General features: G+C 39.3%; 1 protein-coding gene across 6 annotated transcripts in view; it reads left to right on the forward strand.

The window, feature by feature from the left end:
• alpha-Man-IIb (alpha-Mannosidase class II b) overlaps window positions 1-25,391 on the forward strand; it is a 123,590-nt gene that overhangs the window by 92,199 nt on the left and 6,000 nt on the right. For all 6 annotated transcript variants that reach the window (XM_031973697.2, XM_076374464.1, XM_076374463.1 and 3 more), the window contains 3 exons: window positions 6,432-6,604; window positions 10,515-10,648; window positions 24,092-24,560. In XM_031973697.2, coding sequence (XP_031829557.1) covers window positions 6,432-6,604; window positions 10,515-10,648; window positions 24,092-24,560 — 776 coding nt within the window. The remainder of the gene's footprint in view (window positions 1-6,431; window positions 6,605-10,514; window positions 10,649-24,091; window positions 24,561-25,391) is intronic.

A 25,391-nucleotide genomic window follows, 5' to 3' on the forward strand; every position in this document is an offset into this window, starting at 1 on the left:
GGCTGCAGGTTTCTTATCTCGATCAACCCCTCGGACTATTGTCAGTCGTCGGTTGATCTGGTACAGGGAAATTGTAATGTTTCGTGTTTAACCCCAGTCGCTAGTGTTGGATCAATTTATTAACCCTTTACGAAGATACTTTGGAATGTAAAGTCTTGGACAGATGAAGCTAAATTATGTATCAATTACTTGAACAATAGTAAAATAGAAAACTACGTGCTGATCTCTTGCTATTCGAGTAATTGAATCTTTTGTTTACGACTTAGACTTTCGAATATGGAAATTTCATCTCGTCGAAATTTCGACATTCGTCCGTAAAGGGTTAAAGATATTCACATCTACAAATATTTTATTTAATCTCGTAAATCTCTTATACACTGTTCCTTCGAACAACGACAAAAAGGAATTATTCATTATTTATTAAAGCTCATATCTTACACTGTCATCTAGTTATCCACGCTTTAACAAGCGTAGAGTTAGTCTACAGGGTTAATCCGACCAACTATTCAAAAGTTGAAACTCTTTGCCTCGCTAAAAATCTAACGTCGATAAACAATCATTCCAATTCATAAAATTACGATAATAATACAAATAATTGAACCATCAGCAACGTTTGAACTAGAAACAGAATAAATTTCCTTAATCTAATTAGCTTGAAGACATTCATTTTTTAGAATAGAGGGTGTCTAATATTTCTAAAGCGAAGATATCTATAATTATCAAATGAAATGTAGATTTTTTAAATATCTTGAGGAAATATGGAACTGTAGGCCACGTTGCCTATTCTCCGAATGGCGATCGCAGCCAGGAGCGTGTTCACCTGGGGAAACATAGACCCTAGGATCATTGCTAGGAGATAGAACTGGCTTCCAGGGACGAGTCCTTCGTTTATACGACGCAGTGCCTCGTAAAAACCGGTCCTCCTTGGAAAAATGTCGCTCCAGTTCTAGATAAATGTAATGGAACGGTCACGGCACGGTTGCCGGGATGCGCTAACACCCCCAAAGGGATGGGCACCGTAGAAATAAACTTTTCTTCGAGCAACTATCCCAGTAAAGTTTTTTTTATTTCATTCGTTACTAGTGATTTAACAAAACAACAGTAATCCTACGAAACATTAATAGAATTTTCATTTTATTATTTGTTCACTTTATCTTGAACAATATTATTCTTTATTATCTAATTTTATTCTTATTCTTTACTATCTAAAAGCTATTAAAATTATTATTCTATTAATAATGTGTTTGGAAAATAAGTTCTTCGTCGTGTTTTCATTATTACTCGAAAATAATTAATTCCATTGAATGAGATTAATTAGAATTTAATTCATTCCATTCTTTGTTGATGTCAATTGATTTCTCAGTTAATTTCAAATAATTATTGCCTCTTTTCACTTGTTACCTCCATTTCATATGAAAACTGCCCGACCCCATTGACTCTCGAGCGACTCGGCTCTTGGGAGAAACTCGCCGCGGCTCGGTTATTGATGCTGTTTATTTATTTAACGAGATTGCGTGTTACCCCGCGCGAATTGGACACCGAGTAGATTACCCCGATGTCCCTGGGCGGTTGGTTCCTTCGGAAAAGTTCGGAATTCCGGATGAACTTCGGAATTTTCTTCAGCTACGTCCGAAACAAAGTTTATGCCGCGGGACTGAACGTTCTCGCGGGTGCAGCAGAGCTTGAGCAATGGGGCTGGTTCCGGGGAATTCCCTAGGCAGCTGGTTCCTTCGAATTTTCGTGGCTTGAAACTGGAGTAACGTGTGCTGAATGAGAAGTCACTAGGATTGGACTGAAAACCCAACAATCTTTGCTTCGTTTCTAGTTGAATTTTAACCCTTTGTGGACGGATGCCATTTCGATGAGATGAAATGCTCAGATTTCGAAGACTGAGTCGTGGACAAATGATCTAATTAGTCGAACAGCAAGAGATCAATTAATTCTATCAATTAAACAATTGATATATAATTTAGCTTCATATGTTTCGAAGAATCTTCGTCCGCAAAGGGTTAAAATAATATTTTCTGGAGCAGGAACGAGTCGCTAGATAGGTAGAGTCAGACAAAACTTGGCAAATATTTTCCTATCACCGAAGGAAACATGAATGATCTACTAACTCTCATAATCCCTAACTATTTCAAATACTAGTACTAACTGCTTCAGATACCAATTCTTTACCAATTGTATATCAGTTTCTAATTCCAAACAAAGAAAAGAATCATTTCACTTAAAAAAGATTGAAGAACTATTAAAGAATGCAATGATTCTGTAGAATTATAAATGTTATAACGATTAACTTGATCTTTTGCTTAAGATACTTTCAAAATAGCTTCTACATTACTTACTTTCTTCTCTGAAACCCATAAAAAGTACCTTCAAAATGCACACATCTCGAAAATTCCAGATGCTCGATAAAATCATCAAAAACGATACAAATCTCAGCAGAATGTTCGACTCAGCACTTCCTTAATTTCTTCTCTGAAACCCATAAAAAGTACCTTCAAAAATCATACATTTCTAAATTCCCAACTCTCGAAAATCATCAAAAACGATACAAATCTCAACAGAATGTTCGACTCGGCACTTCCTTAATTTCTTCTCTCGAACTCATACAAAGTACCTTCAAAAAGCATACATTTCTAAATTCCAAATCCTCGAAAATCATCAAAAACAATACAAAGGTCAACAGAATGTCCGATTCGGCATTTCCAAGTGCTGCACAGTTCGTTTTCATCAATAAAAAATTAGCTGTCCCATTTTGGTCCGTTGGTCGCACTGTACCGTCTGCTTGCCGGACAGTCGTGATTTCAGGAAGTGTCTGACGAAGTTATCGGGAAGCTGCGCCGGAACGTATCGGTGTGTTCGAAGCGTTAGCGGGAACGACCGGTTGTCGATGAACGAAGGGCCTGTCTGATCCGTGCCGCGATCGTCTCATGCATACGAATCAGGCAAGCCGGTATCGTCCGACTGCTTTCGCCGGTAGCTGGATTATTAAACGCGAGAGATGACCGATCCGTAATTAACGCCGCCCTCCGAACCTGACAGTTGGATCACGTGACCCGCATCAGGGACTAGCCGGTGTTGCACAGTAACGCCTCTCTACTTGTCGACTGTCCTTTTTCGCACTTTAACCCTTTGCAGACGAATGTTGACATTTTGGCGAGATGAAATTGTTGTATTTGGAAAATCAAGACGCGAACAAATGATTGAATTAGCCAAACAACAAGAGATCAGCATGTAGTTTTCTTCTTTTCCTGTTAATTAAGCAATTGGTATATTATTTAGCTTAATCTGCTAAAGATTTCGTATATTTCGAAGAATCTTCGTCCACAAAGGATTAACTCTTTGAACTCGAGGGCTCCGGAGCAGAGCCATTTCAAATTTATTGAATTGAATCTTTATGGGCGATTAAAAGTAGGATTTTTGTAGAAATAGCTCACTAATTAACAAGTGTAGATGAATAGAATCCTTATGAACCAAGGAAAGATACCGAATTTTCACTGATTTTCTTCCTTAAAATTGAAAGTTCTCTACTCGGAGGTCAACTATCGAGGTCAACACTGCAAAAAATAGAATTCTCGGGTGACACAATCAATGCACAGTCCCCAAACTCAAGATCTCTAACCCTGACTAATCTCCTCCCTCCAAATCAAAATCCAACCAACCAGCAACCAACTATCGAGGTCACTACGCGAAAACCCGCCTCAATAAAAAGAATCACAAATTTTCCTTGGGGCAGCTGCCTCAGCCTCAATTTCGCTCTCAGTCAAAAGCCAACCAGCCAGCGATCAGCTATCGAGGTCGGTACCGTAGAAAATGGAATTCTCAGGATCGCAGGCGGTGTATTCGGCGCGCGTAGATTGCGTGGCGGAGTTCATGAGCGGCTCGCACGGTTGAATAGGCTTCGCCCCAAACAATCTGTAGTCATCGATCCGGCAGAAGTTCTGGCCGCCGCCGAGAGCCGGGCCGAGGGGGCGGGGGAGGATTGCATCGCGGTCCAGTAATAAACGGGGATGCATAATAGGGATTCGTCGGTGAACTATGCGCAGTTTAACGTGCCGCGGGTTCCAGCGCTGATCATGAGCGGCCGGATATCGGTTTATTGTAATCCTTTGTCGCAGTGGTTCTCCGTTCGACGTTCGCACCCCCCTCTCACCCCCTCGTTCCTTTGACCGATTTTTCTTTTTGTCGTTGAACATTTTTTTCTGTTGCTGTTGCCGGACGTCGTCGTCGTGGCGTCACGGCTTCAAAGATCAGAAGCGTCGCGTTCAATTATTCAGCGAAGGGAGCGCGCGAGCGTCGGCCTAGGGAAATTGGACCCTTATGAATTTTCATCGGCGAGAAGTTGCATCGATCCGGCGGACGATGAATGCGGGATGCCCGGGAAATAGACTGTTTTCCCGCAGAGCGGAAGTTGATGGCCGGAATTGGCCTCCGAGGCGATTACTTTGCCGGCGTCGGCCGACGCGCGCGGCTTTGTGATCTTCGGGCGGATATTTCGAGCGGCGGCTTTCGGGTAATGGAATTTTTAGGGGTCTCTTTCGGAGGAGTTTAGTGGGCTTGATAGTTAGGTAGGGATATTGTTTTGAATATTTGAACGGTAGTGAGGGTGGAGGGAGGAAATTTATGGTAGTGGATATTTTGGAGAAGTTTTGTGTGGGTTGTAGGACTGTTGGGTCAGTGGAATGAAGTTTGTATTGGTATTTAGAGGTTTGGAGGAATGGTCAACTGTCGAGATGAGGATTTAATAATTTAAATGTTGGAATGTTCAGTTATTCAATTATTCAACTATTCAACTATTCAATTATTTCAATATTGAATTATTGAAGTATTCAGCTATTGAACTGTTGAATTATTGAATTATTGAAGTATTCAGCTATTGAACTGTTGAACTATTGAATTATTGAAGTATTCAGCTATTGAACTGTTGAACTATTGAATTATTCAACTATCAAATTATTCAATTATTCAAGCATTCAACTATTGAATTATTGAACTATTCAGCTATTGAACTGTTGAACTATAGAATTTTTCAACTATACAACTATCAAATTATTCAATTATTCAAGCATTCAACTATTCAACTATTCAACTATTGAATTATTGAACTATTCAGCTATTGAACTGTTGAACTATTGAATTTTTCAATTATTCAACTATTCAACTATCAAACTATTCAATTATTCAACCATTCAACTATGGAATTATTAAACTATTCACCTATTAAACTATCAAACCATTCAATTATTGAACCATCCAACCATCAACCTATTCAATCATTCACCCACTCACCCATCAAACTCGATACACACCAATTTCCCCTCAAAACTCTACAGAACAATCATCGAATTCATTTAAAAAACGCATGGAACTCGTGTCCACTAATACAATCCAAGCAGGCTATCGTCCGCGACGCATAGTTTATTCGACGGACAACAATCGAGACAGTCGCTCGTACGCGAGGCCGGCCCGATGGCAAATCGTAATGAGTCCCACAAATTGTTTTACGAGCGATGTTGGCCGGCCTGCGGCCGCATTACCCGCTCCGTACGGCAGTGTATCAATTACGGAATAATGTCGTTATCGCGACGAGAGCGCACGGCGCACCCTAATTAACATATTCCCGGCGCCCGTCCGTTCATCGGTCGGCTCGGTTGAGAACCGCTGGGAGCTGTTGCGCCGTCTCTCATTCGGCTCGAACGGCTGAGAACATTCAGGATTCCATTATTATTGACCTCTTCGGCTCCCGTTTCGAGGCGGACTCGACGAATTTCGTTTCCTGCTGCCGCGTGCCTCGCTAATTAACGTTATACCCGTTTGTAATTACGATCTTGGCGGCCCTGAACACTCGATGAATAATTATAAATCGTAAATGAATGCGGTTCGTTTGAATGAAGTCCTTCGGACGCTGATTAATTATTTAGGGATTGATTAATCCCTTTTTCATACTTTTTCTCTAAATTGATTGTCTATAGAATATTGGCGTTAATTCGGAATTAATTTCGTGTCAATTGAAGCTGCGAATGATATATGATTATATAAAAGTTATGGAAAAATTATCATGATTCTTAGAATATTTTTAAATAAGCAGGGATTGGATGTTGTTTATAGTTTTTTAGAAAGTGCTGTATTATTTGTATTAACCCCTTGCACAATGACGAGTGAAACTCGCGATGAAGATTTCTAGACTAATTTAACAACAATCAATGTTGTTCATGACTCACGAATCAAAGCACATAACTATTAACAATGTATTATCTTCAAATGAAATTTCCGCTTAAAGTAGAGTGATAAATTTTGCTACTTCTCTTCTAAATTGCCGATAGTAAAATGTTACACGAGCTTAGTAGTTCAAATAATTAGTACGTCAAGGGGTTAATAATCTGATTCTATAGAATTATTTTCTTTAGTCTAACTACCGGTCTTTCCAGGTGATACTGGTGCCGCACAGCCACACCGATCCAGGATGGCTGAAGACGTTCGAACAGTACTTCCACAGCTCCACCAGAAGCATCTTGAACAACATGGTCTCGAAGCTGCAGCAGTGGCCTAACATGACCTTCATCTGGAGCGAGGTGTCCTTCTTATCGCTCTGGTGGGAGAGGTGAGCATTATCTTCAGAATTATTTTAAAAAAGAATCAGAATATTCCATAATCAACGGAATTCCTCCTCAAAACCGATGGAAAAAGAAACATCTATCGTTGTAATTCTGCGAACTACCACACCATTTAAAGAAATATTAAATTTTATTAGAACTGATTACTTGTTTAATACTTATGAAATTTTTACTTAAAAATTTAATACTTATAAGTTCGTGATATATCACTATATGAAAAATATTCAAATATCTTATTAAGTTGATTTCATTGAGAAATCGGCCAGTTTTCTAAGAATCAAACGGTACGCAATGTGTTAACCCCTTTGCCTATGATTTCTTTCTCAACTCTGATCGATACGGCTACCTTGTCATTAATAATTTATTGGAAAAAGAGAATAATTCTAGGCATATGTTACGCCTATATTTCCTTTTAAGTATAATAGTTGATTACAGAGGAATAATATTTATTTTGAATTCGAATGAACTGAGTAATACATATATTTGTTGAATCATATTGAAAATCTTCACTACGAGTCTCACTCGTAGTTATAGGACAAGGGGTTAAGATGTAAAAATCGATAGGCCACCAAATGGTCGCGTTTCGAAGATTGTTCATCGGTGGTTTCGGGTTCGAACATCGATTGTTCACACAATGTATCAGTCGTACAAGCAAAAGCAACCATCCATTCCAAAACTGACAAAAGAAAGAACAAAGTCGCAACACGTCCGATGATCCCTAACGAAAGAGGGTAATCACCGTGAGCCTTCGACTGTCTCCCAGCCGAGCTCCCCTAGTTTTTACGTCGGGCCCTTCCGCGTACGTGTCCCTCGAAGTCAGTCATAAAACGGGCCATTAGAGCAGGATAGATGGCGGCCGGGATGGCGCGAGCCCGGGAGAACAGTTTAAGGCGTCCCCTGGAACACAGAATATCCGGCGGGCTTTCTTTTTTAACGATCGGAGGAAAGCGCCGGGGATAAAGGCCGAAGAGGGTGGACAGCATCCCCTTTTCCTCGAGGCTGATGACGGAGGGTCGAGAGTCCCGGCCATTCGGCCGCGAGACCCGTCTCACAAATGGAATCCGAATATCGCTCGATAAAAGGATAACTCCGGCAAGATGTCCGCTGCCCGTGCGACGCCATATTGGGCTCGAAGCGCGCCATAAAACCGACCGTTACGACACAATAACGCCGCGGACTCGTCGGGAGGATATCGGACCGCGCTTCTTCCGTGCCGGGGATATAAAAATGATATTTATTTAGGCCGGAGGCCGACGCAATTCCGTGTAACCTCTAACCGAAGTGTCGAGGCGGGAGCGCGGCCGGCCATCTTGGAAGTAATCAATCCTCGCCGCGCCGCGGGAAAACGGGCTCGTTTACTTTGCTTCTTCTGCTCCATTTGGAACACGAGAACGTATAGTAGAGTAACACAGTTGCAACTGTGATCAATATTAACCTGTTGACCTGGAATATCGTGAGGTTCGCGATGAGAATTTTCAACTTGGGAAATAATAAGTGTTATTTATTTTGTTTAACACTAGAACAACCGTACCAGTAAAAATGACTGGTTTCAACGTTTTTATTTCGTAATTATTGATATCTTGAATATTCGAAATGATCTTGAAAGTAAATAGTTTCACTTGAATACTATAATGAATGTCTGAAGAAATTGATAATAATCAATTATTACAATTTTTATAGGTATTACATATTAATCGTATTAAATGCTCGGTAGTTCTAGTATTAAATATGAATGAAATATTACTTTTCTATCAATTAACCTTTGTGAAACATATATGCATCAAAATTCTTTTTTTTCTAAGAAATTGTTAATAAAGTAGTTGCATAAGCTTTCACAATTGATTTCTTCAAATAACAAGAGATCAGTGATTACTTTCACTAATTAATTTACAATTTAATTTCCCTTGCGAAATGTTTTCAATATTCGAAGAAATCCTCGTCTGCGAAGAGTTGAAAATAATCTAACATCAACAGAAAACTATTGAACTTCCACTGGAAACAATGAAACCATTCTCTTCTAAATCACATTACCAAAAGAATTCGATAAAATTTACATGTTTTAATAAACCTCCATTCCCTTTTCCTAGATTGGTATAACAGCAATTTTCAATTAGACCAACTTATACAACTACACATACAAAAATTCAGATATCATATTGTAATATATTTCAAACACATAATCAATTCGAATCGAATTTAATATTTTCTTAAACGCTATGGTAAATAGCACAGTCGCATAGTTAAGCGTCTTTATCAAAAAACGAGATTTCTCGTTAGCAGTACGAGTTAATTCTAGGTTACACTCTTATAAACAACTCAGAGAAGACGTCCGCGGCTCGAATCGCGGCGCAGGAAACGTACGAAACAATTCCCGCGAGCTGCGTGATCGGTGGAAGGCGGGCTGGTCGACTTCCGCGGGGGTGTAATTCACTGTTTAAGGGGGTTAAATGCGAATACGTTAGCCGGTCGTGACGCAGGGGCCGCGTAATTGTGAGTTACACCGCGGATAGCCCCGCGAGCGACGTGTAACGCCGCCATTGGCGGGGGTCGCTTGTAATTTCCCGCGATACGATCCGCGATACAAATCATATTTATTGCTGGGCCGCATTCCAGTCGGCCGGGATTTACGCGGTCCGAGGCGCGCCGTCGCTTTTCCGCGACGCGACGCTCGTAAACCGCCAATGAATTCCGGTTTACTTCTGTTTCCGGTTTTCGACTCGACCCTCCTCCGCGCGAGTAGATTACCTGTGCTCTCCGGGGCAATTCTCCCCGTTCGCCAGCGGGACAAGCGAGGGAAACTCGTTGCGGCGAAGAAATAAATTCCTCGGGCTCCGCTCTAAGTGCTGCTCGACTCTGAAGGGCTCGCTGATTCGAATACCTTCTGTAGCTTTTTCGGAGATTCTTTGGAATGGTTCGTCCTTGACCACTTAAATTTTTAATTCGCGAAATGGAAAGCGAAATGGAACATTGATTAATTGGAAAATGGAAAATGGAAAGTTGAATAGTTGGGAAATAGAAGAAATGGAATAGTGAAAGATTGAATAATTGAGAAATGGAGAAACAGAACATTAGAAAGATTGAGCAATCGAAGAATTGTTAAATTTTGAATTCGCGAAACTAGAAAATGAAATATTAAATAGTTGGGAAATGGAAGAAACGAAATACTAAAAAATTAAATAGTTGAGAAATGGAGAAACAGAACATTAGAAAGATTGAGCAATCGAAGAATTGTTAAATTTTTAATTTGCGAAATTAATTTGGACACTCGGATTAGAACTATCCCAATTCCAATTGTTTCATTGAAATGTTCCACTCAGCAATTTTTCTCTTAAAACTCGTCGATGATCGGTGAGTCAGTGAGTATTTCTATTACACAGAACCTAGCGCTAGCAACGTCTAGCTTCTTCAGTCTAAATAAGATCTCTGGTATTCGTCTTCGCCCGAATATTACGCGGAAACCGCCGTGAGCTTCGCAACGAGCGAAGGTTCCCTTGGAATTGTTCTGATGGGAGGTTCTGGCGAACTCTAGGAACTTTGTGGCGCGAGGGAATGGTTACGGGATATATTTGGACTGAGAGTGAGCTTGTTGCTGAAATCAGAGCTGATCTGATTCCTGGTTCACTTTGAGACTGACTTTGTTAGAGAATGATACATGGTTGGTTTTAATTCACTCGTATTTTAATGGGACGTGATCGTTGACAGTTAACCCTTCGCGGACGAGGATTCTTCGAAATATACAAAACCTTCGACATATGAAGCTAAATTATATATCGATTGCTTAATCGATAGAAAAAGAAAAAACCACGTGCTGATCTCTTGCTGTTCGTCTCACATCGATCAAACTTTTCATCTCACCGAAATGCCGACATCCGTTAATTGTAGTTTCTTTGTTTGCAGCGCCCATCCGACGAAGAAGATGGTGGTGGAGAAGCTAGTGAAAGATGGCAGGCTGGAGATGACCACCGGTGGCTGGGTCATGACCGATGAAGCGACCTCCCATATCTATGCCATGCTGGACCAGCTGATTGAAGGTATTTGAATAGTTGTTTAAGTTTCAGTCGGGGTTAGATGTTTTCTTATTTTGGTAGTATTTGAGTTTTCCCTGAGTTTGCGGATTAAGGAGAGAAGTTGATTTTAAGTTCTCTTAATAAGTCAGTCTATTGTGATTAATGATTAGCTGGGTTTAAGTATAGGGTTGGGTCTAAGTTCAATTTAGAGTTCTAGGTTTAAGTTTAAGGTGAACTTAAAGTCCTAGATTTAAGTGCTAAGAGTAAGTCCTAGGTCTAAGTTCAACCTAAAGTCCTAGAGCTAGGTCTAAGTTCAAACTTAAAGTCCCAGGTCTAATTCTAAGTTCAACTTAAAGTTCTTGGTCTAATTCTAAGTTCAACTTAAAGTTCTTGGTCTAATTCTAAGTTCAACTTAAAGTTCTTGGTCTAAGTCTAAGTTCAACTTAAAGTTCTTGGTCTAAGTCTAAGTTCAACTTAAAGTTCTTGGTCTAAGTTCAACTTAAGATCCTAGGTCTAAGTCTAAGATCAACTTAAGGTCCTAGGTCTAAGTCTAAGTTCAACTTAAGATCCTATCTATGAATCTAAGTTCAATTTAGGTTAGCCTATCAATCTATCTTCAACTGAAAGTTCTAAGTCCAATTTCTAGCTTGCCATGTCTAAATTAAACTTAACATCCTATATCTAAGTCCTAACTCTGTCTAAATCTAAGTGTAATTCTAAGACTAAATCCAAATCCTAGATCTACTGACAATTCCACATTCATCTACCAAATCAATCTACTTCCCACAACAATTACCTAATAAACCAATGAAAACACAAGCAAAATAATACTATCCTCATTAACAATATTCATCCACAACTCAGTATATTCAATTCTAATCAGACAAATGAATAATTAACAATCCTCTTAATTTTCTAACCTCCCTCGTCACTCAAATTCCATTTCAGTATGTATTTCAATTATTCATCCGCTAATTCAACCGTCCAACGGCTCGCCAACTGAACGAGTCCACGGAGTTAATGTCTGCGCGGATGGGGTGGGACCGGAAGTGGAGGATGCCTCGGACGTTTCCTCGCGGAGACGCAATAACCGGAGGCGTCGCGTCGCATCGCGACGAAGGGATTTCGAGTCGATCCATGGACGTGCTCGAGTGCACGGAGACGAGCGCAATAAAGGGTGCAGAGGGGGGTGGAGCTACCGCTCTCCAACCCCCTCGCCCTGCTCGAGAAAATTGCTCTCGTTCTCCCTTAACGCCCTCTGATTACGTCTACCAGCGGAAGCAAAAGGATCCGCGGTTTAACCCTACGACTCCTAAAGGAACAGCTCCTCGAACCCAGAATCTGATGGTGTTCAATTAAAGCCGTTCCTATTCTATGGAAAATTCGCCACGATTGATTTATTATCGTTTGCTCGGACTTCGATTTTAGGAAGTACTCTTGTAGAGTTTTGTAGAGTTTTTTAAAGCTCGTGGATAGGATTAGGTCTTAGTTACTGTGGGACGTTTATGGGGGTGCTTCAAATTTCCAGTTTCTGATTTTTGTGATGTCAATTGAAGTTTCAGAATTGAAATATTGGAATAATGGAGTAATTGAGAGATTGAGCAATTGAATGATTGGAAAGTTTTTTAATTGGAAAATGGGGGAAATGGAACATTGGATTAGAAAATTGAATAATTGAAGAATGGGGACATGGGACATTGGAAAGATTGAGCAATTAAATAATTTGAAAATTTTTAGTTTGTAAAACTGGAAAATGGAAGATTGAATAGTTGCGAAATGGAAAAATGGAACATTGCAAAATTGAATAATTGAAAAATGGGGAAACGGAACAGTAGAAAGATTGAGCAATTGAATAATTGGAAAATGGAAAATTAAATATTGAATAGTTAGAAAATGGAAGAAGCGTATCACCAAAAAATTGAATAATTGAAAACTGAGGAAACGGAACATCGAAAAATTGCAAACTCCAGCTTCAAAAAGTAGCAAAATAGCAGACCTGAGATCCTCTTGAAAGTTTAAACGCCCAAGATCACTAAGAACTTCCTCATTCCTCATTCCCCACAAACGCAACAGCATTTCCCGCTGTGCGCCATTGCAAGCTGAAAAAACCAATTAACAGAAGCCAGTAAGTAACCGGCGAACGACGCCAAGAAGTCATGCGACCGACTGAAAGAAAATTCTCAGAAGGGAAAGACTAGATTTCCCTGCGAAGGGGGATCGTTTGCCTCAGACCGCCGCCGCCTGCAGAACAAACAACTTCGTCTTGAGCGCGGAGTCTCGCATAATGGCGGCGATAACGCAGAGACGTGTTTACGGCGGCGGTAATTATTACCGCGGAAAATGGCGGAGGTAATCGGCGGAATTCCACGAGCGCGGCAAGAGAAACTCGGCTACCGTGCACGGTCGTACCAATACGACTGCTATAAAAAATCGCGGAAACCGTCAAGTTTTATCACCGTTATTCATATATTCCAGTAATTACTGTTTTCGTTCTGCGAACAAAAGATAATTGCATAAATTTTACAACGCAAACAATTAATACGAAGTTTTCAGCAGCAATTCCATAGACTCGTTCGACTTGTTTCGCGTTTTCTGTTTACTAACTTCGTTCTCGTTGATTTCATTTGAATATTGTTGCTATTAACCCTTGACGTTCTTGGTATCATTTTTTAGTAGTAATTGTATATTGAATATTAATATTGACCCTTTGCACTCGAGAGACGACTCACATTTGGTTTGATACAGAAAAATTACAAACTTTGGAGTTCAGTATTAAATTTCATTTAACGTAATCATCTGTGAAACGGTAAAATAGTATAGTTCTATCCCTTGATTTCTGTATTATTTATAATAATATTAATTATAAAACATATCGTTGATATTTCATTAGAGAATGAGGAATATATCTAAACAATTTTCGAGTGCAAAGGGTTAATGAGATATGTGAAACTGTGAGAAAATCGGTTGAAACGTGTTTAGTGATATATTATGTTTAAAATATTTTCTGAAGAATATTATGGGGATTTCATGTTTCGCGATGAGTGTCATAGGTATAACTGCTTGTATTATTTTCATATGAGGACCATTATTGTTAAGATTACTTTTTAACAAATGTTTCATCGAATTATACGAGGTACCATTTGATTTCCGTGGATTCTGCGAGGCTTGCAATGATTCCGAGAGTTTTCCAGTGAAACAATGCCAGCCAGCTGTATTAACTTGCAATTATTAGGCCTCTGAATATGCATGCGAGCGATTCGCGAGCTTAGCACGTTAAATTTCCAGGCCAGACGTGGTCAATACGCGTGTCGCCATTTACACACCGGTATATCGACGAATATTCGCCGCGTGAATATGTAACGATGCGAACGCAACACGTTATCCGATCGCGGTCGGAGAAATACTCGGGGCTGATCCCTTCTGTAGATAACGGTCGAAATTTCGTGGCTAAAACTGGATATCTTTATTATTTCTCGTATTCTTGTTCGTTAGGTGTCAGTGACATTTGTGATGTAACAGTTAGTCTGAAAAAGCTACTCTACAAAGAAGAAACGATTACTCCAGACTCTCATCGATCGATCCTCTCAAAAATTCAAGTGTCCATTAGAAAAATGATAAAAAAAGCACTACCACTTATAGAGCGAGCCAATAAGAAGAACAAAGATTCACTAAACTCATCCAGAGAAACTGATCCTCTCAAAAATTCAATTATCCGTTAGAAAAATTATTAAAAAAGCATCACCACTCCTAGGATGACTTAATACAAAAAAGGAAACTTTAGAGACTCATCAAAAGAAATCGATTCTCTCAAAAATTTCAGTTTCTCGCTTAAAGAGATCATTAAACAACCTCTTCACGTATAAAACGAGCCAATAAAAAAAACAAAAATGTGCCAAAATCATCCAGAGAAACCGATTGTCCGGAAAATTCTGTTGCCCTTGAAAAGATCATTAACCCATTATGTCCCAGTGATCTATTAATAGATCAGTCACTCTAAATTCTTATAGTATACAGATATATAATTCTATCTATAGATCATTCTATATATAGTATATCGAGAAAGAAGTCGATTCTCCGAAAAATTCGAGAAACTTCCGGCGTTGGACGGTCCCCGGAGCTCGCGGTAACGAGTGAACAAGACGCCGGAGCGGAGGGACGCAAAATGGCGGCAATTAAAGCGACATCATGGCCGGGAGTCGCTGGATTAACCCGTGGAGCCCGAGATCCTCTCCGGTCCGCGGCGCGCTTATCTTCCGCCGAGCGGGCCGGGTATCGACAATTGCAGAAATCGAGATAACCGTGATCCACCCGGGAGCCCCAGTGCTCGCAGGAAGCGCGATAATAACCGGAAGCGAGCACCGGCCCGAGTCCACTGCCGGCGCCGGGCGACCGGCTCGTTTCGGCTCGCCGATGGAAATTAGCGCCGGCTAACGAGCCGCCGCGTTATCTTCGTCCCGGCTCGCCCGTGCCGGCTCTCCGCGTCTTCTGTGCACCATACCGGAAGTGCTCGTCGAGGTTCCCAGGATTTTTTCCCGTCGAAACGCTCGTCAGCCGCGATATTCGCGTCGACGATCGGGGAAACCTTCGGACGTTTGCGAATTTTATTGGTGATGGATTCGTTGGATGTTTGTCATGTGATTTTATTTTAATTTGGTGTTTGTATTTAGTTGATGTTTGTTGTTCTTGAAGTTTTTTTAAGGTATTTTTGTTTCCTTTTGGATATCGTCTATGTGGAGTATTTTGTTTAATGGAATTGCTTTTGAGGGTTTGAGAATTTTTGGATGTTTAGCAGGGATTTTTAACCCTTTGAACTCTGTAGGCTCCAATATTGCACCAGTTATAATATTCAATATTTTAATCGGTTATTCAATTATTCAATTATTCAACCGTTCAATTTAACTATTCAAGTATTCCAGCTTATAATTATTCAGATATTCAATTATTCAATCATTCAACCATTCAATTATTCAATTATTCAATTATTCAGCTACTCACCAATCCAAGCGTTCGAATGCTCAAAAATTCCCCACTTCTCAACAAAGACTACAACACAATTCGTAGCCATCAATCTTTATCACAGCCTCCGTTGCTAATAGATTACAGAACCATCTGGAGTGCTAAGGGTTAGTATTTAGGTTTGCGAGGATTTAATTATGTGGTCCTTATTTTCAACCGAAAGTTACAATTTTTGAGTACTTCGGTTTTCTTGAACACTATCAACCTCTAATGGCAATTGATTATAATATAGATTAAACTACCCCACTGGAAAGATGAAGGTAGAGTCCAAGCGCTAAATGGAACATAAACTACTTAAAAATCTCATTTCCTGCTCAACAGAAGTTAATTAACAATCGACCTAAAAATCAAGAGTTCCCTCACCTATAGAAAGTACTCTTAACTTCGAATGTCATCTTCCCTTTGAATTCTTTTTTAGAAAAGGTTGATTATTACAGTAAATTTTGCAAAATATATAGGTCAGACGTCTTCGATTTCCGTGAAATATAAGCAACAAGTGGCTCGTATTTATTATTCCATCGTTCGCGGCTGACTAATGCGACAGCTCGCTCCTGGACGAGACTCTCAGTAGCTTGGGTCGACGTTTGTTCGGACACGAGGCAGTAGTGAAGCCCTACGACCTGTCAGACACGTCAGTGGAATTGGCCGTTAAAGGTCAGACATCCGGAAGGTGAAAATTTCATTGGCGTCCCGTTGTCGACACCGGACGAGATTCTTTCGATCGCCCTGCTGTTCAACCCTCTGAACAATTCACCGGGAAGTCGCTAATCCCACCCCTGCGCAGTTGAATGTTTCACATTTATCGCTCGTTTCCGAGATAGTTACTGCTTACTCGACTATGTTGCCGGGATTAAGAATTGAAGGAGTAACGTACCGGGTGAGCGAGAAGTAGCTTCGAGTAATAAGGGGTGGGTTTTGAATTTTGAAATTATTAGAAGATCCTCGTTTGCCTTAAGAATTTTTTAGACGTTTTTCTATTCAGCTTTCCCTTCGGTTCTCAAGCAAATAATAAATAAATTGCTGAGTTGAGGTGGTTCGTTTAACTTGGAAAAATAAGGGTGGCTTTTGAATTTTTAAATTATTAGAAGACTCTCGTTTCCCTTAAAAAATTTTTACACGTTTTTCTATTCAGGTTCCACTTTGTGCTGTCCAGTAAATAATGCATTAATTGTTTAGTGGAGAAAGTTAGCTTAACTTGGAAAAATAAGGGTGGATTTTGAATTTTTAAATCATTAGAAGATTCTCGTTTCCCTTCAGAATTTTCTAGACGTTTTTCTATTCAGCTTCCCCTTCGTGCTTTTCAGTAAATGATGAATTCATTGTTCAGTTAGGAATGTTAGTTTATCTACAGCTGACAAATTGTTTAAAAATACAGATTGAATCCTAATATTAAATAACGACTTCGAGAATTCTCTTCAACGTAGTACTTTTTACTTTGCTCCATCAGAATGTTATTCTTTAATTCCCAAGCAACTCAAGTCGCACCTGAAATAAGGGGTGAGTCTGGGGGTGAAAATCCTTGAACATAATTCCCTTCATCCAGACATTTTCCACGGTAATTTCCCAGAGCATTTTTCACATTTCCAAGGATGTATTTCCTTTTACACGAAAAGATGTTTTCCAAGAAGCTCAGATTATACGAAGGGGTGGTTTCCCATGGAATTAAGAAGGTGGATCGCGGAGGGGAGCACGGCAACGTCGAGTCCGGCGAGCGTTTCTTCCGTTACAGATTTCCCGAGGCTTTCACGGCCGCGTTCTCGCGCATCAGCCACGAACCCGCCCCCTCGCCCCCCGCGGGGGGTTGTTCTACGCGCGCGATAACTCGGTTAATGCACACATGTCGTGTCTAATGAGTTATAATCAGTCGAGCACCCGGCTGAGTGTAGTTTAATGGTTTGTTCGCTCGTATTAGTCCACGCCACACCCTTCCGAGGCTCTCACCCCCACCCTTAAATCTTCCAACCCTCCGTCTACCTTGTTTCTCGTCCTTTCCATGCACAGTTCACTCCTAACTCCTGTCTGTTCTTCCACAACCCTCGAAATTCAAAGATTTTCGATCATATTCCATTTCAACCCCTCACCAACCCCTTCAAAAATTCTTAACCCTTTGAACTCTGTAGGCTCCAATATTGCACCAGGTCTAATATTAAATATTTCAATGAATCTTAAAGAAACCACCCTAAAATTCGATTTTCACATTCGAATTTTGTACTAAGGAAAATAAAAGATCGAAGAAATATTATATTTCTAATTTTCGCTAAAATTAGTTGCAATTGCTGATAGATTACAAAACAACCTGGAGTGCTAAGGGTTAACATTTGTTCAATATATTCGAAGCATATGACTGTATACTTTAAAATATAACGCTAAGAATAATTAATGAAAATTCATGTCTACATCCATTTCATGATTTCCAACCCCTAAAAGTTTCTTTCAGAGCAATGTCTGATTCAGGAACTGAATGTATTTCTCACTGAGAAATCATTATATAATAATTCATTTCTACGGATTTATCAGTGCTACACTTAGCTATCGAGATAAAGACAAATCTATTCAAAGACCACTATTAACCCTTTGCACTCATTTATTCTTTATTATACTGATTTCCTACAGTGAAGCTATAAAGTTTGATATTTAATATTATACTTCACATAACGCATCAATCGGAGAAATATTGACGTAAAATAACTTTGTCCGTCAATTCACGTGAATTTCTCGTCGAGTTTTACAAAATATCGTCTTCATCCCATCAGAAAATGTTGAAATATTTCTAGTGAAACACTTCGGAGTGCAAAGGGTTAATTCTTGAAAGTAATTCGAATTCCTTTGGAAATATTCGCGGAACCGTACACTGTAACGCGATACAAGAGAAAACAATTAATTTGAACTATGGCTACCTTCTTCGAGCCTTTTGTTTTCTAAGCGCAGCCTTGGATTCGCGTCGCTGCCAAGGGTAGAGGGTGGATAAACGAGTTTTCGACGGATTCGGGGGAAATACACGTCGGATTCCGGAAGAGTCTGGCTTTGCGGGGCCCAAGTGGAAAAAAAGAAGGAAAAATGATCCATTGTTCGCGGGGATGACAGCGGGAAGAGCCATTAAGGACGCGGGATCCGCTGCCCGTAATTCCGGGAGCCATTAACGCGATCGTGGTTCGACACAGCCGAAATTTGCCGTTGTCTGGGACCGTGTTCGAACAACGGGCGCATCGGATGCGCGCGTGTTAACGCGATTGTCGCCGACGCGGCGGGTTGCTACAGGCTAAGCAGCGGCGGCGTTCCTACGGATTTGCGTTAACACGCGGAACCCTATCGATCCCATCCACCCCTGCGAATGCACCGCGGTTTTTGTGCATTTAAGGGAATTTTGGAAGTACAACGTTCGCGGGAGAAATGTGGGAAGTGGAGCATAGTGGGTTTAGTAATGTTGACAGGTGTTTATTGTTGTGTTTTATTAATTAGATTTTTGACAATTTGGATTTGGATATTTTGGTATTTCAGGGTTAAGGTTTTGAATTTTTAGATGTTCGACTGTTCAGGTTTTTAATTGTTTGTGTGTTCGAGTATTCAAATGTGGAATTATTCATCTAGTTAAGTATTCACGTATTCAGCTATTCAACTGTTCAATTATTCAATTGTTCAATCATTCAGCCGTTCAATCATTCAACCATTCAATTTTTTAACTCTTCAACTATACCAGTTTATAATTATTCAGATATTCGATTATTCAGCTATTGGATCATTCAATTATTTAATTATTCAATCATTCAGCCATTAAATCATTCAATTATTCAATCATTCAACCATCCAATTATTCAATTATTTTTCTCTTCACTTCTCAACAAAGACTACAACACAATTCGTAGCCACCGATCTTTATCACAGCCTCCGCAGTCTTCTTCACTTAGAACACTTCTTTCTACTGCTCTGGTTTTCTTGATACAACAAAGAGATTTTCTTGAGATTAAATTTTCCTCCTCCGAAAGTTCTTGGAAATAAGAGAAGACACAGATTCTGCGTCTCGGTGAAATTGGGGCGCAGCGGGGAGAACATTCGAGTCACTCAGGATTCCCCCTGCTCCCGCGGGATTCCCGATAAGACGTGTCTCGAAGCTTCGCGTCGCTTAATGTCCCAACGATAAGTTCATGACCTATAAATTTCAGGCTCCTCTGATCCAACGTATCGAGATTGGAGCTGAGACATCGTGTTTCACCGGTATTAAAAGTGGGTTAGGCTTTTAAGGATCAGACCTGTGAACGCTTCGCAGGCTTGACAATCCTCGAGTGATTCACTAAATTCTAGTTTACATCCCCTAAACTTGAATCTTCTAAACAGCTCAATTTTTCTTGTACAATTGAGCCATTTATTTTGAAAGTGGCTTCCATTTTTAAAAAGTCAAGTTAATCGTCATAATGGTTACAATTCTGAATAATCTTCATTTTTTAACATTTTTCAAAAGTGGACTTAAGCCACTGTCAAAATAAACGGTTCAATTTACTGAAATATTGCCTATAATTTATTTCAATTTCATTTATATTAACAATTGCATCCATTCAGTTCGAATATTCTCCTGGAAAACCTCCGTTGCATTCCAAATTTTTTTATTCTACTTCTCTAAATGATCTACTGATAATCCAAAATCCTATTGAATAAATCGTTATAACTAAAATTAGACTTAATGCATATAAAAATTGTAATAACAAATTTTTCAGTTCCTTCGGATATTGGTCATAGTATTCAAATGAAACTATTATAGTGTTACTGTAGTATAGATAATGAAAAGGTGGATCTTGAGTGATCGAGAGCTAGGAATAAAAATATGTATTTAATAAAATATGGAATTCACTCTTAAAAATACCTTAACCTACGCTAAAAATTCTAGATACTACACTAATAATCCAAAGTTCTATTGAATAAATCGTTATAATTAAAATTACACTTCCCTCTCGCGAAGTACGTAATCATGTAATGACATGTATTCCGTATAAAAATTGTAACAACACATTTTTTCAGTTTCTTCGGATATTCGTCATAATATTCAAGTGAAACTATTTTCGAAATTATTTCGAATATTCAACACTTCTGTATTAACCCTCAGCACTCCACATAGTTTTGTGGCGTGTTAGCAACTCCTGCCAATTTTGATAGTGGTCCTACAGAATATTAACAGTGTTATAACATTTCTTAGACCTTTAATTCCCTTCTCAGTACAAACCTTGTATATTTGAAAGATCTAATAATCTTAAATATTTTAATGAATTTTAAGGAAACTACCTTAAGATTATAACTTGTGCAATATTGGAGCCTACAGAGTTCAAAGGGTTAATAACTGCGAAGCAAGAAAATCGAAACCAGTCATTTTGACTGGTACGGTAGTTCCATTGCTAAATAAATATTGATAAAATCCCTTAACAAAGCTTCCAGAAGAATAGAAGAAGCCAACAAATCCAGAATGCATTTCGGTAATCCAGTAATACTGCATGGAGCGTAAAGTATCATGCATCCCTTATGTATTAATAAAACGAAGGACACTTTTGGGACTGTCTAATGCCTCGGTGCGCGCCGGATGGGCTTATGCATATTCAAATGAAATGAGGAATAGCGACAGCGGTAGGACAAGGGTGGACCTAATTCAGACACGATTGTTCGCGACGGAATCTCGCTCCAATATGCGGTCGGAGGGTATACGTGGACCGTAATCGATGCCTATTTATCAGTTCCCTCACCCTCCCGGCATTCCTCGTCGACCAGACAATCCCGTCTGACCCTGTGCAACAGCCGGGAGTTAATCCAGACCCGTTGCCGCGCGATAGAGGCCTGCGTTCGCGATTTATCACACCTGCACGGATATTACCTATGAAACAACCCCCTCCTCGAAGGATTTTTCGATGAGCTTTGAAGAATTGTGGAAATTGTGTATGGAACTGTTGAACTGTTGGGTATTGGGAAGAGAATTTTATAGAGATTCGTTAGTTGTTGTATGATTGAATTAATTTGTAGTTTGTTGAAGCTGTGTTATGATAAAAGAATTTTTATTGTAGTTGGAAGCTTTAGCAGAAGTTGAACTGTTAAATATTAAAGAAAGAACTAATCTTCCTAATAATAATTCTACAATAGATAATTGCAATTGAAAATATTATTGAGAGTTATAGAAATTGTGTATTAAACTGTTAGGTATTTGGAAAGAGAGTTTTGTAGTGATTTATTATTGTTCGTACAATTAAATTAATTTCCATTTTACTTGCAATCGAATTTACTTCCAATTTCTACTAGCAATTTCACAATAAATGCAGTCCCAATTAGTCGAGAGCCTTGCAAATTTCCTAGTGTAACCTAGACATTCTCACACAAGGAAAAATATAGTAAAAATTTCTTTATCATATTTATTTATTATATACCAAAAAATCGAGAAAAATTCGTCAGCCCTCAGGTCATCAAAAATGTCCGCTACCGGAGGCCCAAGACACGGGATCATTAGATGGAGAACGTTATGTCTCCTGAACTGAAGAAAGCCGTTGTTCTCTCAGCCATGACTGTTTAAATGAACATCCACCGGATGTTTACTCGGTTCTCGCGATAAATATTCCGCGATCGCGAGCAACCGGCGCTCAAAGGAGAGAATTCTAGCTTCAAATTTAACGAGAAGCTTCATCCTTTCACGCGACATCTCTCTCTCTCTCTCTCTCTCTCTCTCTCCCCCTCTTTCTCTCTTTCTGTAGTGCAGAGTAGACAGTGTTTTAATGGAAGCTGGTCGAAAGACTCATCCGAGCGTGTTCCTCGACGCCGAAACCCGTGAAAAGAAATATGATTCCGTGGAACAATACCGCGGCAACTGTTCATTAAATGACACTCAATTAAGAGAAATATTTTTCTTATTTTACTAACGTTGTGCCGGGTGTTCGGCTACCGTTGGTTTAGATGTTGAGCAGTGTCTAGGATTGGAGGTCAGTTTTATTCTGGGATGCTTGGTTATTAATTGTGCACGTTAGTTATTAATTTTTGTTAGATTTTGTCATAAATTGACTCACGATGTGTATTTTGAATCGTAGTCTTGATGTACGTTCGACGAAAGCGTCATAAAAAAGGGTCATAAAACACGGTCAGTTTTGCAACCCGAGTCACTGCCGTTCCTTACCGTTAGTTTGCTGGGTTTTTTTCGAACGAGCATTCCAAGCGAACGGTTACTAAATTTATACGAATACATATACTTTGTTTTCTATTTTTAATTAATAAACAAATTCTTTTGGAAGCCAGACCTGCTAATAATTCAACAATTTTAAATGAAATTCGATTATATAATATGAATAAGGATAATATAAAATCGGAATTCGAGAGGATAGAAATTCTCTGGGAGGATTGTAGGAATTAATGATGACTGTTAATTATAGTGGGATGTTAGGTTGGTCAAGGGTAGATGGAAAGGTGTTCTATTCTGTGGGGGTTGTGAGTAGAATTATGGTAGAGTTATAGAAGCTTCCTGTTCTTGAGACTTAGGGTTATAGATAGAATTATAATGGAGGTATAGATAGAATTGTAATAGCATTATAGAAACTTCCTATTATTGAGACTTATGGTTATAGATAGAATGATAGTAGAGTCATAGAAATCCAAGGCTGCAGAATGAATTGTAGAAGCTTCCTATTATTGCAATTTAGGGTTATAGATAGAACTGTAATGGAGTTGTAGATAGAATTATAGTAGAGTCATAGAAGTTTAGGGTTGCAGAATGAATTGTAGAAGCTTCCTATTATTGAAACTTAGGATTATAGATAGAATTATAATGGAGTCATAGATAGAATTATAATAGAATTATGGAAGCTTCCTATTGTTGACGTTTGGGATTATAGTTAGAATTATAATAGAATTATAAAAGTTTAGGGTTGCAGATAGAATTATAGAAGCTTCCTATTATTGAGACTTAGGGTTACAGATAGAATTATAATAGAGTTACACTTAGAATTATAATAAAATTATAAAAGCTCCTTATTCTTAACATTTAGAATTATAGTTACAATTACAATAAAATTATACAAGCTTAGAGTTGTAGATAGAATTATAGTAGAATTATAGAAGCTTCTTATTACTGAGACTTAGGATTATAGATACAATTATAATAAAGTTACAGTTACAATTATAATAAAATTATGGAAGCTTCCTATCCTTGACGTTTAGAATTATAGTTACAATTACAATAAAGTTATACAAGCTTAGGGTTGTAGATAGAATTAAAGAAGCTTCCTATCATCGAATCCTCTTATCACAGCTCAATCACAAACTACAAAACCTTCAAACCTTAAAATAACACACTCATAAAATCTCCTACTTCAATCTCACCTCCAATTCCACCATAATCCCAAACCCCATTACAATACTTCCCAGTCCAAATCACTCCAATTTCCTATTCCACCACATTCAAAATTCAATCCTAACGAAACCGTGGGTCAATGATTGCAGGTCACCAGTGGCTAAAGACGAACTTGGACGTGGTCCCGGAGTCCGGTTGGTCCGTCGACCCGTTCGGCCACGGCGGGACCATTCCGTATTTGCTGAAGGCTTCCGGCGCTTCCGGCACCGTGATCCAGCGGATCCATTACGCGTGGAAGCAGTGGTTCGCGAAGAAGCAGTACGGCGACTTCGTCTGGCTGCAGCCCTGGGACCAGACCGGCGACGCGGACATGCTGACCCACAATCAGCCGTTCGACATCTACAACATCAAGCACTCGTGCGGCCCGCACCCGCACGTCTGCCTGAACTTCGACTTCCGGAAGATACGGGGCGAGTACACCGAGTACTCGGTCCGCGCGGTCGAGATCACACCGAACAACGTCAAGCACATGGCCGAGCTGCTGTTGGAACAGTACTCGCGCACTGGATCGCTGTTCGCTCATAATGTTGTGCTGATGCCGTTGGGTGATGACTTTAGGTGAGGGTGACAGGGCGTGATGCGATTTATTTAGTAATTTAGATGGTTGATAAAGATAAACGTTGAATACCGGTAGCGTCAGCGAACGCTGCGCATTAATAAAATCATTTTTCCACGTTCCACGTTAACGACCGAGTCGCTCGGAAGCCAACGCCATTTTCTAAGATTTCGACTTGGGAAAATATAAATATAAGGAAGTGACACTGATCCGGGAAAGATCGGAAGTTTTAGATAGATATTTTAGGTTTTGCAAATTAAGTAGCTCTACATATATATTTCAATTTAAAATAGCAAATGTTAATTAGTAAGGAATCAGAAGTTTCAAAAACTAATCAGTAATTAGTAATTGTTAACACGTTGCGTACTGGTAACGAGAAACCTCGTTTTTATATGAAGACACTTAGCTGTGTAACTTTGCTAATTACAGCATCGAAGAAATATAAAACTTAATTCGAATTGATTATCTATTTAAAATATATTACATAACAGTATGATATCTAAGTTTTTCTATGTATTAATTATAATTTCTAAAAATTAGCCGGTACGCACTGTGTTAAGTGAACTAATTAATAAGTGATTAATAAGTAATAAGTAATTGATTGAATTAACTGTTTAACTGTTTAATCAATTACTTAATCACTTATTAATTAAGTATTCGCGTTGCGGTGGCATTTACTATGTCGCTAGAGGGCTACCAGTGCTAATGCTTAGTCCTACTTAATGAGGATACAATAATAATTATGTTTGCTACACAGCTATTGTGATTTACAGTATTATTAGCAGTAAAATGGTAGTAACGTTAATTAGAAATCAATATTAATACATCTACTA

Source organism: Nomia melanderi, chromosome 2, assembly GCF_051020985.1.
Source record: "Nomia melanderi isolate GNS246 chromosome 2, iyNomMela1, whole genome shotgun sequence".
Classification (NCBI taxonomy): domain Eukaryota; kingdom Metazoa; phylum Arthropoda; class Insecta; order Hymenoptera; family Halictidae; genus Nomia; species Nomia melanderi.